We start from the raw sequence: 16,818 nt of genomic DNA on the forward strand, positions 1-16,818 counted from the left end.
GCGGCATTCGTCAAGGGCATCGAGAACACAGATTATTCTGCAAGGTGCTCTGGCGAACGTGGCTGCAAGCAAGATACGCCAAAGCTCTTCAGCATCGTGTTGAAGCTGCTCTCCGTTTCTTTCCCAGGACGGTATCGCATGCTCGAGTAGGTCAGGCCGTTGACTGAAGAGTTGGTGTAATATAGCGCACAGTGCTATAGAAAGTTAGTCTTGCTGGTCGTTGTCTTTGAAGAAAAAGTAACATGTTGTGATGTCGGGAGAGGAAGCTTCCATGTCATCAACGATGGATCTGGCAAGAACAGACTTGCCACAGCCTGGATCAGCAGACACCCACAGAAGACCATTGCACTTGCCCTCCCACCAACGAGTGTACTCTGGACTCCGCAACGCCCACTGACACGTTCTTTCTACTCTTCGCGGATTGATGTTCTTTTGCTCCACGTAGTTTGATACTTTGAAAGTCTGGTGGCATCGCTGTTGCTGTTCCGTCAAAACTCTTCTGATAACTTCATTATGCTGCTTCTCGCGTTGATCGTATGCCCAGTCTAAACGTTGATTGACGCCTTGGACTTCGTTTCTCAATTCCTCTTCAGAAAGCGAGGCAGATGGATTAGCTTTGGTCGAAATCCAGTCGATGTCGATTCCACTTATTACATACATCCACTACCAAGCGCTCCTGTGAGACTTGACCTGCTGCTACGTAACCTAGCAGTTGCTTTGCATATGCAGCTGCTGATAAGGCTGCGTATCCTTGCCATTTCTTGTTCTTATGCGAGTCGGCATAATCGCAGATACCTCGGACAACAAGACATGGAAAGTCCATCATTAACCCAGCTGCCTCCATCTCTACACATGACGCCCCGGTCTCTAGCCTGAGCTGTTCACGCTTCAATCCATGTTTAATAACAGCATTGCCAGATGCAATAATCCCGTAATGTGGTTGCGGATCGCTAGTTTGGCGCTCATCTCTCGTCTCTTCCCACTCTGCTGGACATCCATCACATTTACTAGCAAATTCTGGATGATCGTACTCCAGCTTGAACAGTCGATCCTGTCTTAAATCGGGTCGACCAAAGTTCTTCCGGGTTCGCTCGGTCCTCGCGATCGCTGTGGAGAGATATGACGGGAAGACAGGGTCGTCGGTCATCTCAGCAGCTCTCATCAGACTGACCGCGGTCAATAGCGATCTAGGAGGGCTGTTCAAAGACCCGGTCCGGTGGAATTTACCAGGTGCAGAAACCTTCCCCATGTCGTACTGTACAACTCCTCCTTCGGTATTGTCAGGGCAGCTAATCACAATGTCTCCAAGTCGTATATCACGAGCAGCTGAAGGAATACCCCCTCCAATACCGACCATCAACCCAACACGGAGAGACCGTGGAAACGTGCGAGCCATGTTATTGGCAACCATAGTTGCAGAGGTGTTGCCATATTGGCCTGCGGGAAGGCAGGCGATCACAATATGATGCTTTCCGATTCGACCTAGGGTGTATGTGTTCGAATCGGCTGCATTTTGTGAATCAAGCAAGCCGAATTTCTCATCTAGCATCTCCACGGCTGCTGCGAGCTCGACTGGAAGAGCACAGATCCAGCCGATTTGGAACGTTTCGAGTGGGGGATGAGCCATCGTGGAGATCTAATCTACTCTGCATTACAGACGAATATTCTTGATTAGAATACAAGATTGGACGTGAGCTGTGATCAGCTGCTAAATTGAGAAGTTCGTTGGGCGAGAAAAGAGGGGCGTATAAGACAGAGCAGAGCAATCTGCCGTGTGCAAAAATAGAGGCGGAGGTCTGCACTTGGCATTTCTACTCCTACACCTTCTCTGGAATTTGACTAATACTGGAACTTAGAATACTCTTTAGTTTAACTTGATATATATATAATATAGAACTTAAATATTCTATATTATTAAGCTTAATAGATTGTACTAAAGTTTAGGGGATATATAAATTGGTAAAAACAAAAGTAAAAAGTCAGGCAGAAACAAGGCATTAATATTTGAATACCTGAATAACAAGGCAGGATTAAGACATTAACAAGTCTAGTATAAAAACCTCATCCTCAGCTTCAACTATGGCTAAACAATTCCTTTCCACATGTGTACTTGATTCTCCTGGAGGATCCATAGCATACTATTACCATTTTCGCTCACTAGTTAGATCCGAACACCCTCCACTAAAGCCCAGCACAGCCATCAAATCTCTGTCCCAGCAGGAAAATGGCGTAGCCATTGAATCATGCTGTATCAGTTCAATTCAAGACGCTTTTCTACAGCCAAAGACAGCACAAAGCCCAGAAGTTCGTGGCATAAGAGGAACTCCAGACATCTCAAGAGTCGGGTCAGTGGAAGGGTTCCTCGGAACGACCTCACAAACAGCGCCAAACTATCCATATTGGCACCTGTTGCAACAGCTAAACCACTAGCGCACAAGAAGGAAGACTGCAATTGACGATTATACGACGTATGGTCTTACTGCTGGAGAGTTCACGAGAGCCTAAGTAGAGGAATTGAGGCAAGGACTTCTTTTACATGGGGAACTGTTAGGGTTAGAGAATTTACACACCTAGCATAACATTGCATTCAAGTAGGTAGGTACGGAGACGAGATATCATTAGGTACCGAATCAAGATAACCTGGTATCCATACTCGCAATCCAAAGTCCCAAGTAAAGGCCTCCATCGCACCTAGATTCGGGTCCTGGGCTAGAAGACGCCACTTATCCAGGTGGTCCAGTTGGAAGGTCAGGGAAGAGCCTAGTTGTAACGTCTTCGTGGGCGTGATATTCATTTTCGTGGTCTTGGCTCTGGCTCTGACTCTGGCTGCTCTGCTCTTTCTATTGCTCTTGCCCACGTATATAGGAAACGATTCCCTCTCGAATTTCTCGCATGCAAGGCCAAGTCCCCGAGAGTGTACCCATGACATCCAGAACACAAGACAGGGGCTTTGAAATGAGAGCATTGTCAAACGCAGCTTTCTCGACGATGCGCTTCATGAATATTGCGCCTGCCGCGGCAGAGAGGATGTAGACTGTGTCGAGCGGAAGACTGGACAGCGGGTATAGCCTGCTAAATGTTTTAAGAAGCTTTATGATGGAGTTGAGAGAGTCGTAGCAGATTCGGACGTCTTCGCTTGACGAGGATGAGATGGTTTCTGTTTCCAGGAGGGGTCGGGGGAGGCGGTGCAGGATTATCATCGAGGTGTGATAGAGCATGCTATTACACCCAGACGTGTTAGGGTAAGTAGACTAGTAGGCCCGTGAAAAATCGGTACTCACTGTAAGTGCAATACACAAGCCGGGACATCACTCTTGGACCACTGCGACCAGTGCAGCTTCCGCGGTAGATCAGACGCCCATTTTTCCAGGGACGAATGGAGAGACTGCGTTTTATGGACGAGTAGAGCATCGTCTTGCTTTACCCTCCGGTTTTCAAATACCTCTGTGATCATTGTGTGTAGAATCTTGTATAGCTCGACGCGGTAAATGAAGGAGCCAACAAACACAATGCCGTCTTCGTGATAGTCAAGACTCTCCGTGGAAACAGTTTTAGAGTCGGATGTCCCCGTGATATAGGTTTCTAGCATCGTCTCCCAACACGATGGGTACGGGATGCGAACGACCTTGCTCACGTCTGACTTTTCAGGGAAAAGAGCAGGCGGTCGTCCAAAGTAGAGACTCAACTGTGTGTCGACGGTGAATGTGGCCCAGTAGACTCGGCGCAGGATTTCCTGGTCTCGGTCTACGGAGTGCTCTGACTCTTCTCCTGCTCCTGTATCATCCCAATTCTTAGGATCCAAGTGCAACCCCATCTCATGAGCCAGACGAAATGCCATTCCCGACAGCAACCAGCCCTTGGAACTCCTTCCATAGCCAATCTCTACTTGAGCCAAGAGAAGGAGCGCCTGGAGGGTCGTCATGGTCATCACTGGATTCTGACTTTCAAAGGAGGCACAGATAAGAGACTGCGCTTGATCGGAGAAAGACCTCGACATTATGATGCGCTCGTGTGTCCCTTGTATATCAGCGTCATCGCCGGCAGCAAGAGCACCCATAGCACAGATTGCATACAGCAAGGGCTCAGAGTAATAGCGACCTTCCCGGCCCGAGTGATAATCGCTCAGAAAGTACTCGCGGTAAACGCACAAATTATACTTGTACTGCTCTCTGAAGAAAACGCCCATGAGCTTCCTGGTTGTGTTGGACTGGGGCGTGTATAGGAATCTAGCTTGCTCACAGCTTGCTCCGCGGATGGCAGAGAGAGAAAGAGGCTCAGAGACTGAGGAAGCCGCCATGAATTTCTCCTCCGCGAGCGGGATATGGAAGAAGCTGGTACCGCCGTAGATTTGCACGGCGTTACGATTGCACAATCTTTTCAGCTTTCCGGTTCGGAAACGGGCTAGGGCTGGAAAACTTCCCAGTCCTCCCTCTTCATCTCCTTCCCCGGCTTGATTAGGACATTGTTGGTCCTGTCTAGGAATCTCTTCAAAGGGACTAGGTGACTCGAATCGTTTCAACAACTCATCCCTTTCCATTGGATCAGACGTATCTTGCAGTCTGCGAATGAAGCCGCGCAACGCAATGACCTGAGATTCAAGAGCTTGGACGTATCCCTTGCGCGCGGGCCTTGGTAGAAATAGATTAATATGCGCAGATACAACTATGCAGCTGATGAAAACCTACCGTTGCTTCTCCCCAATAATCCTAGTGGCGCATGTAACACCAGCCTTCTGGCATTTCGAGCAGGGGTTCTGTCGGTCACATTTGATCTGCGTCCAGGCAGAATGTTATTGGCACCTGAAAGGAACGGGACTAGACTAGGTGCTTATGCTTACCTTCCGACGCCGACATCTATCGCAGCTGTATGTGTGCTTTGTTAGCCCGGTCTAATTTGAGCTCAGTCAATGCCTTGAAGCCATACGATATACTTGCGGTCTCCCTGGTAGGTGTGTGGAACTGGTTCTCCATCAGTCTGGTGTATCTAGAGTCATGACTTTACTCTATATGTTTGAAAAATGCAGACAATGCGATCTTTGATTTGGAGTCGTGATCGGCTGATAAGAGGTTACCGATGGAGTAATCTGCCGGCAAGCTGATCGCCACCGTAGTACTTTAGGTAGGTATCAGTCTACCTATCAAACTACGCCAACTCAGCTTTGGCTGGCTAGCTTGAACCTGACGTGATATAATGGGCGTTTGTAGCCCAGTCCCCCCTGTTGGAGTTTCTATTCACCAGGTATAGATAAATAAACCTCCCGTATCAGCAGCTAGGGGCTCTGCTTCCTTTTGAGAAAAAGAACTCATTTCCAACAGGAAAGCTACCTAGTGATGCCATAAAACAAAACTTTCCTGCAACTGGAATGCTAAGCGGATTTCGGTTTATAGATCTTCCTTTCTCGTAACAGACGCGGCGTATCCGGATCATGGCTGGGTAGAACAACAACATCCCGCTGCCTCGCGAACTCCTTGATGAGCTCAAGGCTTTTGAATGCTGTTTCTGGATCGCTATTTATACCATCGGGCTCTCCCTTGTCTAACAATTGCAAATTGTACGTAGCATCTCCGGTAAGCAGATATGTCGTTTCAGGATTGGGATGACCTCTACGGTCCAGCACAACGATCGAGATATGACCCGGGACATGACCAGGAGTTTCGACTGCGAGAATACAGCCGTCCCTTGTGATCGACGCCGACCTCGACCATGGCCCTACAGCCCTGTCACCGAATTGCAACAACGTAGGGCTAAAGCTTTCGGGCCAGTGATTCGGAGCGCACCCCTGCATAGCAGCATACTTGGGGCTTCTGCCAAAACCCTCCCAGTGGTCGCCGCTCACGTGAATAGGTACATTTGGAGCGTCCCTGACGAGATCCTCCAGGGCGCCGGTGTGGTCGTGATGGAGGTGAGTGAGGACGATGGCCTGTAGCATTCTCGGATGCACACCCATGCTGGCGAGCTGGGAGACGAGGTCATCCTCTGCGGAAACCTCCAGTTGATTTAGGATTGACGCAAAGTAGCTCAATGTCGGGAAGTAGCCGGCTTCCATGCATCGGGGCGAAGCACCGGCGTCGATGAGGACCGGGCCATCAGGGTGCTGGATGAGAAAGACGCCGATGGGGAGCCAGGGGGTCCATTTGCCTGTGAAGCAGCGGAGAAGTCGGAGTGTGGTGTTTTGGTTGCTTAGTGGTTGGCCGCTCATGGGCTCTCGCATCCTTACGCGGCCGGTGGAGATGAATGTGATTGAAAGCTGGGTTTCCATTTGGATGAAACTGCAGATTTACAGGATGGAACGTTCTTAGACCTGTCAAACTTGGAAAGAGATCGTGTTGGGAGGTCACTACTCTCTCTCTCTCTCTCTCTCTGCGCTTCTGCCGAGTACCGACTACCGAACCTGAATGCCAGAGGGTCCACCATTAATGCTATCCACGCAAATAATTGGTAGAACAGTAAAACTAGACCTGGACGCTGTCAAGGGCTTCTGGCTCGGTTCCCCGCATCGTGACGGGCCGAAAAGTCCTGTTAATAATCAGTTACTCCCAGCAGGAGTCCACATAAGCAACCTCAACGTACTGAATCTAACCAAGCCAGATGGAGCAGGTTCGGCCGTTAAGGGATCGTGCGCATGTCGTCTGTATTGCATGCCACGCCCGAAAGGTAAGTTCCGTTGTTGATTTAAATTCATCGCTCTTGGACTAATTGGCATTTAGGTAAAATGCGACCTGCAGGACAAACCGGATCAAACATGTACCAATTGCCGCCGGGCCAACCTTCCGTGTGTGTAAGGGAACTACATACTACCTTAGCTGTATTCTGCGTGATTGACTCCGTGTAGTCGCAGGGATGGAGCACGTACCAAGCGCAAGCCGGCCAGACGAAGGCCCGCACATACCACTATCTCGGCTCCCAGGGCGACAAACGATGACGGCGCCGCTTCCACAGACACCAGACTACCGAAGGGCTTCATATCTCCTGCAACGGTCATGCATTATGATCTTCTGGCCGAGGGGGCAAACGCAAATTCTGCGATATCCGCAGTCTCTAGATGTCAGGGATTCGATACTCATCCTCACCGAGGCAGATGTCCTACCCCGACCAACCATGCTCCGAGCCCTAACAGACGCTTACTTCCAACACGTCCATCCATTCTATCCCATCGTGGATGAGAGTGACCTCGTTGGCTCTAGAGAGTCAATCCTGATCCAACAGGCCGTATGTCTTGCCGGAAGCATGACACAACATAACTCGGAAATAGCCCTGTTCCGCCGCTCGCAGTATGAAAAGGTCAAGACGCTGATATACCTCAACTATGAGGCGGATGACGTCGCCATATTAAAGGCCACGTGCCTTCTAACATGCCATAGCATGATTTTTACAGACAAGGTCACATTAGACGGGCCGTGGCATTGGTTAGGCACAGCCATCCGATTGGCGTTTCAGATGGGCCTTCATAGGAATTCTACATATCGGCAACATACTTATCCGGGATGCATGCGTCGTATCTTTTGGCTGCTAGTTGTTTGTGCCCAATCCATTGACATTCAGTATGCATTACTGGCTAACTAAAAGCGTAGAACTCAGATCGCTTAGCAACCGCTTGCTGGGGCCGCCCCTCTGCATTCCTCCATCTCCCAGACTTTGATATACCCCCCCTCATCGAACAAGACTTCCTCCCAGCCCGGGGCCGCCGTCCCATGGTCTTCCTGCAGGCACTCAAGCTATTCGAGATACTCGACACCATCACAAAAGTAAACCAGGACCAGTCGCGCATAACCACCGAGACCGCGGAAAAGTCAGTCGATGACTTATGTACCTGGATCCAAAATCTGCCAGAGGAGCTTCGACTTTTTGCTCCAGACTACCAGAACGCAAGACGCGCTTTCTGGCGGCCCCTCACCGAGCTACACATATGGTATTTCGCCACTATTATCCTCCTGCAATTACTCGACAGCGCACGGTTTCCGTGGAACATATCATATCCTTCCTTTGCCGCTGCTTCATGCATTGCAAGGCTGTATGAGGAGATTGAGTGCCGCGAGGAAACACCTCGCTTGCTGCAGATCCACGGCTTCTTTTGCATGGTGGCGGCAGTGCCTTTGATATGCTATCCGCATGATGGATTGGAAGATGTGATGAAAGCGGTGCGCGAAGAGGAGATTGATATCATCTGCCGTGTCCTCAGCCAGATGCGCCATCGGTACGGCGGGTCCGACCTCGTGTTAAGGAAGATACGACGACTTCGAGCGGAAATGCGGGCTGACAACCTAAATCATTCTGGATGCAGCATTGATAGGCAGTCGTCATCAAATGACACTGATAGCCCCGGATGGTCGATGCCAGCTACATCGAGCATCCAAAGCCGCATAGATAAACTCTTCCCTTTCCCGCACGAACTCTCTGGCGCTTTAGCTCTGCTACGTCGCAATGCGGGTTATACGCATTATACGGATTATACGTGGACTGGCGGAAGTCAGTCCGGCCTAGGCGATGGCGAGATGGATTACTTTTCAAGCGGAGCTCACATCAACTTGACGGACTTGCTACTTATGGATTTTCCGCTTGATGGGTTCGGTGGTAGTAGTAGCGATGGGTTGACTATGGATCTATGATATGAGTATACACAGCACCCGATTAATACTAGTATTGAGGCCACATAAACGACTCGGTTGACTCACAGCATACCTTCTTAAATTGCCGAACTATCAAGCATCTTCTCAAGTAGTCTGCCATCGCCCCTCGGTATCTCGGTACGTCCTCCAGGTTCGGCACAGGTCTTTGTGCCGATATCTCTACGATCTAGAATGACGACTCACATAAATAAAGTGGAGATAGAACCTACATGACTGGGCTCTCCATTCATCTTCTCTCTTTCCATCTCTTCTGCCGATACCTTGCAAGTGCTCGTGCTCATCTGCCACACCACATCCCATCACAGGAGTGACATTGTCCACAATGTCTCAGTCTCAGTTATCCGAGAAGCAGCTCTTAGGCCTGAAAATGATGCAGGAATTCTTCGGCGAAGAGCTCTTCACCGCGCTGCGATCAAAAGCCGTGAGTCTCCTCCCGTCTCGTTCCAAGCAATCCCCAATCCCCAATTCCCAGGCAGTACCAGGCAGCAAGTAAGCTCACAGGCAAATCCTATGCATACAGCGGGACGACCTCCCCAACAAAATTGGCGCAGAATACCTAGCCGAAGTATGCTTCTCCTCGTACGCCCAACCAGGTCTTGACTTTCGCGACCGCTCCTTGTTGAACCTGGGCATGCTGGTTGCTTTGAATTGAGCCCCTGAGCTAAAGATCCATATTCGGGCTGCGTTGAAGAATGGGTTGTCGGAGGAGCAGATTTGTGAGGCGCTTAGACATGCTATGATTTATTGTGGGGTGCCGGCTGGGAGAGATGCGCTGATTGTTGCTGGGGAGGTTTTTGAGGAGGTGAAGGTGAAGACCATGAAGCAGGATGAGGAAGCAGGGGGGTCTAAGCTCTCGTGAACTGGGTGAAGTCGGTCTCGGTCCATGCCTATGCCTAGACATCAACTCTACACTGTGAATGCCTCAATCTATCTTATGGTTTCCTCTACGACCATTATCTTGACTATTTCCCCGACAAATAATCTTTCATCCGCTGGGCCTAGGGTTCTGTACTCATGATCATCACCTTATATTAAGGCTCCGAGTGTTCATAATGTTCATGGATGCTTATGTCTCCCATTCACCCAGATCATAATAGTGAATAGGTGGTTACACAAGAGCATTCACATTCATAAATGGGACTGACCAGCTACTCCCGTCCTCTTTGTTGAGTCGGTAGTCGGCACCTATAAAGCTGGCTCGGCCCCCGGCCATTGCACTGTCAAGATTTAGCGGTCACTTTGAGCAGCCAGAACTCTGACTGTATAAATTGGCACACCCTAATCACTTTGCTAACATTACCTTGTGCATATCTCCCCGTAGCACTTCCATCATGGCATCGCAAAGGCAACACAGTCCACCCAACCAACTGGATACTCCAGCGGGGGAGACTACTCCTACCCCCCATCCAACATCCAGCTATCGCGTCACCGAGTCACCCCTAGGCTCAAGCCGCCCGATCCGCATAGTAGGCATCGGCGCCGGAATGAGCGGCATCAACATGATCCGCACCCTGCGGCTCCATCTCAAGAACTACGAACACGTTGTGTACGAGAAGAATGCCGAAATCGGGGGGACATGGTACGAGAATCGGTACCCCGGTTGCAAATGCGACGTGCCTTCGCACAACTATCAGTTCTCCTGGCGCCCGAATCCCCGCTGGTCTAGCTTTTTTCCCTCTGCGGCTGAGATCGAAGCGTACCTTTGCCAGGTATGCGAGGAGGAGAAGATGAGGCCGGTTATCAGGCTTAGGCATCAGGTTGAAAGGGCGGAGTGGGATGAGGAGCAGGGTGTGTGGAACCTGAAGGTGCGCGATCTCCAGACGGGGACGGTCTTTGATGACGAGTGTCACTTTCTGCTTGATGGCTGTGGGATTTTGAAGTTGGTACTTATTCTTGCCCGTGCCGTCAACATTATCGCATACTAATTGAACCAGCAATTGGAAGTGGCCTGCAATCGATGGCCTGCACGACTTCCAGGGTGACCTCGTCCACAGCGCCAACTGGCCAGAGACCTTCTCATTTGCCAACAAGACGGTGGCATTAATAGGGAATGGGTCCTCGGGGGTGCAGATCCTGCCGGAATTACAAAAGGGTGAGCTACCTCTTGTCCGATCCGGATCCATATCCATATCACAGTACAAGGAATATTTGATGTTAATGCTTAGGTATAACTCGCAGGATCGAGTCAAGTCGTCCACTTCATCCGATCGCCAACATGGATTGTCCCATCCAGACTCCAGCTCATGGCTCAAGGTGGCGGCGGCGGAGGTATTCTCAACGAGATCGAAATGGGCGAAAACGAATCATTTCCTCCTTCGCAGATCAAGAGGTTCGAAGAAGATCCGGCCTTCTACAAGAAATTCGTCAAGGCTGTCGAGGAAGTTGTCAATGGGAATTTCCCATTGGTAGGTTGAAACATAAATCCATGACTCAAAGAGTACCTAATAACCAAGACCAGACGTTGAAAGACACCGAATTCGCTGCTCTTATGCAGCAAAAGGGAAGAGGATACATGAGCCAGGCATTACAAGGGGACAAACGTCTCTGCGAGGCAACAATCCCTGATTTCCCCCTCGGGTGTCGGCGTCTTACGCCCGGGGTTGGGTATCTCGAAGCCCTTCAACAGCCTAACGTGAGGGCGGTCTTGGATCCAATCACCAGGGTCGTTAAGGAGGGCCTGGAAACAACCAAGGGCGAGCTGATCAAGGTTGACGCCATCATCTGCGCAACTGGCTTTGACGTTTCATTCACGCCTCGCTTCCCTATCATTGGTCCAAAGGGTAATCTGCAGGAGATCTGGTCGCGTCAGATCCCCAAGGCATACATGTCTTGCGCTGTTCCTGGCTTTCCCAACTATTTCAGTAAGGATTTCTTTTTATTGTTGTTGTTTCTATGTCCGAAGCTAACCGTGCGGACACGGCAGCCTTCCTCGGACCAAATGCACCCATCGGCCATGGGAGCGTATTTACTATCACAGAGCACATCGCCAAGTACCTCGTACAAATCATCAGGAAATGCCAGACGGAAAATATCAAGTCCATATCCCCCTCTGCATCAGCCGTAAACGACTTCGTCGAACACACGCAGGCCTTTATGCCCCGAACAGCATGGAGCGGGAATTGCATCTCCTGGTTCAAGAATGGAACTGTTGACGGTCCTGTCACGGCTCTACATGCAGGCAGTCGTATCCACTTCTTCCATATGCTCGAACGAATCAGGGGCGAAGACTGGAACTACACCTACCTGGGTAGCAGGAACCGATTCCAGTATCTTGGGAACGGGTTTTCGGTAAAGGAACAGGGCGAGGGGGATTCGACTTGGTATCTTGCTGAGCCTGATCGACTCTAACTTTAGACAGTCTCTTTATTTGATGATTTTTAGATGATATTAGTTGAGAAAAAATGCAGCCAAAGGGTTTCTAGAGAGCGTTCTATGGAGACCACAACCCACAAAGATTCCCAGTGCCCTACGCACCCTAACATCTACGACTCCTCCCTACTACCATGCGTAAACTATCTGTGCAAATTCTGGTATACGTCTAGTTACATCCACCGTAGATATTCACTATTGAATATCAGAAATTGTTGTCCAAAATCACAATTCATCCTTGCCCGTAGCTTGAACAGGAGCAGGAACAGGAACCCCCTTCTTATTCTTCACCATCGCCGCCAGGATATCAATAATCAGATCCGCCGCCGCAACAGACGTCGTCTCTGCAGTCGAGTCATATGGCGGACTAACCTCCACAACATCAGCCCCAACAAGATTCAGCCCCTCCAAGCCCTTAATATACCGCTTCAGCTCTCTCGTAGTCCACCCCCCAGACTCGGGCGTTCCCGTCGCAGGCGCAATACTTGGGTCAAGCACTGCCGCTATTAGCCAAAGACACACTAAACCGAAGTTATGTGGAAAAGGTAGAAACAAACCATCAATATCAATAGACAAATAAACCGGATTATCACCCACAACATCAACCGTCCTCTTCACAACCCCCGTAACACCAACCTCATCAATCTCATGCGCCTCAATCCGATGGAACCCGACAGTCTCCTGATCAATTTCGTAATCCTTTGGCCCGAAAAGCTTCGTCCTTAACCCACCATGCACGCTCGCTCCCTTCTTAATACATCCCTCCCTAGAAGCATGCCAGAAGAACGTCCCATGCGTGATGGCAGACTGCTCCGACGCAATACCGGTATACCCCTCGTACGGATCCCACGTGTCAAGATGGGAATCGAGATGGATGACTGAGACAGGTCCGTAGACGCTTTTCAGAGAGCGTAATATAGGTAGGACGATTGAGTGGTCGCCACCTAGACTAATGATGCGCGGATGCGTCCAGCCACTCCCGCTCGCACTCCCAGTCCCCTCTTCTTTGCTTCCATTCGATGTTGTGGAATGGTACAAAACCTGCCTATACCCCTGCTCCATCTGCTTAAACGCATGCGCTGCATCAAACGGCGTAATTGGTACGTCGCCGCAGTCGACAATCGCCAGATCCTCCTCGAAGGGGTCGACGCCCCAAACTGTATTATAGCTGCGGCCTTTCTTTTCGCGGGACGAGCCTGCGCGGATACCTCTAGGCCCGAAGCGTGCGCCGGGGCGGTAGGAGGTGCTTGTGTCGTAGGGGAAGCCGAGGATTGCGATGTCGATGGGCTGTTATACATAGATTAGTTTAGTTAGGTAGTTTTGTGATTTGAGGTGGTTGTTGGATCAGGGTGCCGTACTGTGTTGTGTGAAGAGGCGAGGCAGCGCTGCCATTCTAGGTGGGCGAAGGTTACGGGCTGGGAGAAAGGGAGGTCTTTGTCGAGGTCTATATATACAATCTCTTTTAGTTATAGTCTTGTTATGTGTTTTGGTGGCGAACTGACCTTCAATAGGATGCTGGTAGTTCGGCCCTACATTGACCGCTGAAGCAAGCTGGCTGAACGCCAAGAAAGCTGTATATATCTTCATGGTTGGCAACACTTATTGAAGATTTACTGGAAGTCAAAGATAGCAGCATGTAGATTGCACTTATGATATCAATCCAGTCTCCAACTTCTCCAAATGATCCCCGCATCCTGATGTAGCTGCCCGCGTCGGGGCGGCCGACAACTGACGACTTCTCTGGCCTTATCTCCTATCTGCCTTATTTATTCTTATCTGTCCCTCTATTTAAGTTAGGCTAAGAGCAGATAGTGTAGATCATTCAAATCTGCGTCTACACCGACTGGCAGGTCCCGTCTTGTTGTTGCGATGCTTTTATGGGCCATTCCTGCCAAGCCCTAAGAGGGCATTTCAATGCCAAAGGTGGACAGGTCCAAGTCGACAACTTCATTCTATTATTCTCTTTTAGCAAACGGCGAATTACGTATTCAACATGATGCACATCAGTATCTGGGCTTATCATACTCCCCGATGCCGACATAGGTAGCCAACTTAGAATTAAGCTTCCCTTCCACAAAGCTTCAAGCAAGTGCCCTCGTATAGTTCACAGAGGTCTAAACATCCTCAACGCCGAATAGACTGTATGAAGCTTCACAGTAAATAGTATATAAATCCTTGGATAATTATGGGTGTGGGTCAATCACTGCATTCCTAACGCAAGATAAGATAGTAGGTATCTAGCTAGGGCATAGAGCGGACTTTCGCCGCCGCGCTGATAGCAAATGCTGTCTCCAACTCGGTGACTATAACATCTCCCTGGTCTCACTTTATCCGAATCCAGTAGCTTACACCACCCACGTACACATTAATCTCACAATGTCCTCTACGGAGAAGTACCCCCCAAAAATGGACCACCCGCCCTCGCCGTCCCCCAAAACAGAGACAGTCAACATCAACACCAACGAAGCCACCAGTCCCATAGATGGCATACTAACCCCAACAACAGAACGCCGCGTCCTCCGCAAACTCGACCTCCGCCTCGCACCAATGTTCGCAGTCCTCTACTTCGTCGCATACCTAGACAGAAGCAACATCAGCAATGCGGCCGTTGCAGGCCTAAAGGATCAACTGAACCTAAGCGGTTCCCAATACAGTACAGCAGTTAGCGTCTTCTACGCAACGTACGTCCCCTTTATGCTCCCTGCTGTTTTGGCAGTAAGGAGGCTCAAGCCGCACCGCGCTATCACGGCGATGGTGGTGGGGTGGAGCATTGTTACGGTTTGTACGGCGTTTGTGAGGACGTATAAGACGTTGGTTGTTGTTAGGGTTTTGTTGGGGTTTTGTGAGGCGGGGTTTTTTCCATGTTTGGGGCTTTATATTGCGGGGGTTTATAAGAGGGAGGAGCAGGTACATCATCATATTTGACTCTTTTCCATTCTCTCTCCTTGATGGGTTCAGAGCTGATTATGTTTGCTGGATGGTAGGGCCTCCGCATCGCGTACCTCTTCTCCTCGGCTTCGCTGGCTAGTATGTTCGGTGGTTTGATTGCAACGGGGATAACGAATATTGATGAGCGGAATGGATTGTGGTCGTGGAGGTGAGCACTTACCTACCTACACTTAAATTTCCGTCCGACGACATATTGACTTGATCTAGTTGGCTCTACATAATCGAAGGCTCCATCTCAATCCTAGTCGGTATCTGGGTATGGTTTGGCCTCCCCGTTGATCCATCCACAGCGCCATTCTGGACAGAAGAGGAGAAGACCGTTATGGCTATCCGTGCTGAACAGAGGGCTTCGTATATGGGTGATTCGAATCTTGATTGGAAGGAGGTGCAGAGGGCGTTTATGGATCCGAAGGTTTATATGACGTATGTTCCAATCTCTCCGGTCCTCCCTTTACCTATATGAGTGCTAGGTAGGCATTGTATAGATTGGATTAGCTAACTTCTGATTCTCTTATTTGTCGCAGAGCATTAATCCAGTTCTTCCAGGACATCATCATGTATGGATTTACGACGTTCCTTCCGTCGATATTGCAGCTTGATCTTGGGTATACTTCGCTTGAGGCGCAGTATATGAGTGTGCCCGTGTACTTTCTAGGCGGGATTGTCTTCTTTGTATGCTCGCTTTCCTTCTTAACAAATCCAACGAGACTTGCTAACGGCGGTACAGTCGGCAGCATGTTTAGGAGATAAATGGGGGCTTCGTGGTACTGTAAGTCACCTACCCACGTCTTCCATATCCAGCACAAAGAAAAACACTAACATTAAGGTTGGTTTCCACATAGTTACTTCTCATCCTCGACATCTTCCCAGTAATAGGCTACTCTCTTCTCCTCTCCGTGCAGAAAAGCGGAGTCCGCTATTTCGCCTGCTACCTCATTGCTATCCCGCTCTACTGCGGTCCTGGTCTAAACGAGATCTGTAAGTTATCACTACCATATCCCATCCTTCTTTCCTCTGCTATTCACCGTACTAATCGTATCCCAATCAGGGCTCAATAATAATATGGCCCCGCACTACCGCCGCGCAACAGCCCTCGGCATTCAGCAATTGACAGGGAATCTAGCGGGTATTGTAGCGCCGCAGGTGTATACCTCTGCGCCATATGTTCTGGGTCATTGGTGTTCGCTTGGTGCGACATTGTTGAGTATGGGTCTTATAGCGAGTCAGATTGGGTATCTTTACTGGATGAATAAGCGGAAGGAGGAGATTGGTAAGGGAATAAGGGTTGATGATCGACGGGAGGTTACTGGGGAGGGTGATTTGGGGTTCCGGTATGTTTATTGAGGTGTGGGTTTGGAAAGAATGGATCCTGTATATCAGTTTCGCAGAAATACGGATAGTCTGCTACCTAAAGATAGATAGAGTTCTATATTGGGTTACTTGAACACCAAGTCAATGTATTATAAGATCGTATCACCAGATATCGGAAGACACAGCCGATCGGCTGCTCCTTCCCGACAATGCAATCTAGAAATACCTTATCTGTTGGACGTCTGCATCGGTCGTTCCTTCCTATATAATGAAGTATCAGTCGCGCCTTCCCAGATTGGAACCCTTACTCCCAGGTGGAAGGGACGATGACCTCAACGGCCTGCTCCTTCCCAATACAGCATCCATCTATAGGTAGGTAGATAAGGTAGCCGGAGGACCAGAATGGCGAATATTTGACTATGACAATCCCAGAGCAACACCCGAGCACTTGGGCTTGGACTAGTTTCTTCTCCAACTGACCTGCATACCTCCTACCTAGACGGACTTCCTCCTCCGCTGATAAGCAGCATGGCCATGCAGATACCATCTCCAACGGCGTAGA

The 16,818-nt window shown here is 49.7% G+C and overlaps 8 protein-coding genes across 8 annotated transcripts; 4 read left to right on the forward strand and 4 right to left on the reverse strand.

Moving 5' to 3' along the window:
- Positions 1 to 426: 426 nt before the first annotated feature.
- BDV14DRAFT_176043 (purine and uridine phosphorylase) lies at positions 427 to 1,879 on the reverse strand. The gene has a single exon (XM_073769187.1). The coding sequence runs from the start codon at positions 1,625 to 1,627 to the stop codon at positions 611 to 613; it is 1,017 nt and encodes a 338-aa protein (XP_073626788.1). The 5' UTR covers positions 1,628 to 1,879; the 3' UTR covers positions 427 to 610.
- Positions 1,880 to 2,585: 706 nt separating this feature from the next.
- Positions 2,586 to 5,013, reverse strand: BDV14DRAFT_83006 (Zn(II)2Cys6 transcription factor). The gene is made up of 5 exons (XM_073777625.1): positions 4,924 to 5,013; positions 4,838 to 4,862; positions 4,686 to 4,771; positions 3,282 to 4,628; positions 2,586 to 3,219 (listed from the first exon to the last, which is right to left on the reverse strand). The coding sequence occupies exons 1-5, from the start codon at positions 4,968 to 4,970 to the stop codon at positions 2,841 to 2,843; spliced, it is 1,884 nt and encodes a 627-aa protein (XP_073626789.1). The 5' UTR covers positions 4,971 to 5,013; the 3' UTR covers positions 2,586 to 2,840.
- A 230-nt stretch (positions 5,014 to 5,243) lies between these two features.
- On the reverse strand, positions 5,244 to 6,582 carry BDV14DRAFT_83018 (N-acyl homoserine lactonase family protein). The gene is made up of 2 exons (XM_073777626.1): positions 6,571 to 6,582; positions 5,244 to 6,516 (listed from the first exon to the last, which is right to left on the reverse strand). Exon 2 carries the CDS (start codon positions 6,257 to 6,259, stop codon positions 5,366 to 5,368), a length of 894 nt encoding a protein of 297 aa, XP_073626790.1. The 5' UTR covers positions 6,260 to 6,516; positions 6,571 to 6,582; the 3' UTR covers positions 5,244 to 5,365.
- A 336-nt stretch (positions 6,583 to 6,918) lies between these two features.
- Positions 6,919 to 8,606, forward strand: BDV14DRAFT_201554 (fungal specific transcription factor domain-containing protein; the record flags this gene model as incomplete). Its single annotated transcript, XM_073773789.1, has 2 exons — positions 6,919 to 7,515; positions 7,572 to 8,606. 2 exons carry the CDS (start codon positions 6,919 to 6,921, stop codon positions 8,604 to 8,606), a joined length of 1,632 nt encoding a protein of 543 aa, XP_073626791.1.
- Positions 8,607 to 8,949: 343 nt separating this feature from the next.
- On the forward strand, positions 8,950 to 9,279 carry BDV14DRAFT_201555 (uncharacterized protein; the record flags this gene model as incomplete). Its single annotated transcript, XM_073773790.1, has 2 exons — positions 8,950 to 9,048; positions 9,148 to 9,279. The coding sequence occupies 2 exons, from the start codon at positions 8,950 to 8,952 to the stop codon at positions 9,277 to 9,279; spliced, it is 231 nt and encodes a 76-aa protein (XP_073626792.1).
- A 657-nt stretch (positions 9,280 to 9,936) lies between these two features.
- BDV14DRAFT_209714 (flavin-containing monooxygenase) lies at positions 9,937 to 11,975 on the forward strand (the record flags this gene model as incomplete). Its single annotated transcript, XM_073775717.1, has 5 exons — positions 9,937 to 10,506; positions 10,562 to 10,719; positions 10,806 to 11,032; positions 11,086 to 11,488; positions 11,551 to 11,975. Exons 1-5 carry the CDS (start codon positions 9,959 to 9,961, stop codon positions 11,973 to 11,975), a joined length of 1,761 nt encoding a protein of 586 aa, XP_073626793.1. The 5' UTR covers positions 9,937 to 9,958.
- Positions 11,976 to 12,221: 246 nt separating this feature from the next.
- On the reverse strand, positions 12,222 to 13,583 carry BDV14DRAFT_201557 (agmatinase; the record flags this gene model as incomplete). The annotated part of the gene is made up of 4 exons (XM_073773791.1): positions 12,222 to 12,493; positions 12,554 to 13,283; positions 13,355 to 13,440; positions 13,499 to 13,583. 4 exons carry the CDS (start codon positions 13,581 to 13,583, stop codon positions 12,222 to 12,224), a joined length of 1,173 nt encoding a protein of 390 aa, XP_073626794.1.
- A 789-nt stretch (positions 13,584 to 14,372) lies between these two features.
- Positions 14,373 to 16,289, forward strand: BDV14DRAFT_201558 (allantoate permease family MFS transporter; the record flags this gene model as incomplete). The annotated part of the gene is made up of 7 exons (XM_073773792.1): positions 14,373 to 14,903; positions 14,981 to 15,093; positions 15,153 to 15,368; positions 15,470 to 15,617; positions 15,673 to 15,714; positions 15,788 to 15,923; positions 15,994 to 16,289. The coding sequence occupies 7 exons, from the start codon at positions 14,373 to 14,375 to the stop codon at positions 16,287 to 16,289; spliced, it is 1,482 nt and encodes a 493-aa protein (XP_073626795.1).
- Positions 16,290 to 16,818: the final 529 nt, after the last annotated feature.

The sequence above is a fragment of the Aspergillus stella-maris genome (genome assembly GCF_047715825.1).
Source record: "Aspergillus stella-maris strain CBS 113639 unplaced genomic scaffold BDV14scaffold_38, whole genome shotgun sequence".
In the NCBI taxonomy this organism is placed as follows: Eukaryota; Fungi; Ascomycota; class Eurotiomycetes; order Eurotiales; family Aspergillaceae; genus Aspergillus; species Aspergillus stella-maris.

Bases quoted from the DNA above. Each gene is read 5' to 3' on its own strand.
- BDV14DRAFT_176043 (XM_073769187.1), bottom strand. From the start codon at position 1,627: ATGGCTCATCCCCCACTCGAAACGTTCCAAATCGGCTGGATCTGTGCT.
- BDV14DRAFT_83018 (XM_073777626.1), bottom strand. From the start codon at position 6,259: ATGGAAACCCAGCTTTCAATCACATTCATCTCCACCGGCCGCGTAAGG.
- BDV14DRAFT_83006 (XM_073777625.1), bottom strand. From the start codon at position 4,970: ATGGAGAACCAGTTCCACACACCTACCAGGGAGACCGCAAGTATATC. The intron at 4,772-4,837 runs GTAAGCATAAGC...GCCTGGACGCAG, and splicing joins ATAGATGTCGGCGTCGGAAG to ATCAAATGTGACCGACAGAA. The intron at 3,220-3,281 runs GTGAGTACCGAT...TGGGTGTAATAG, and splicing joins GCTTGTGTATTGCACTTACA to CATGCTCTATCACACCTCGA.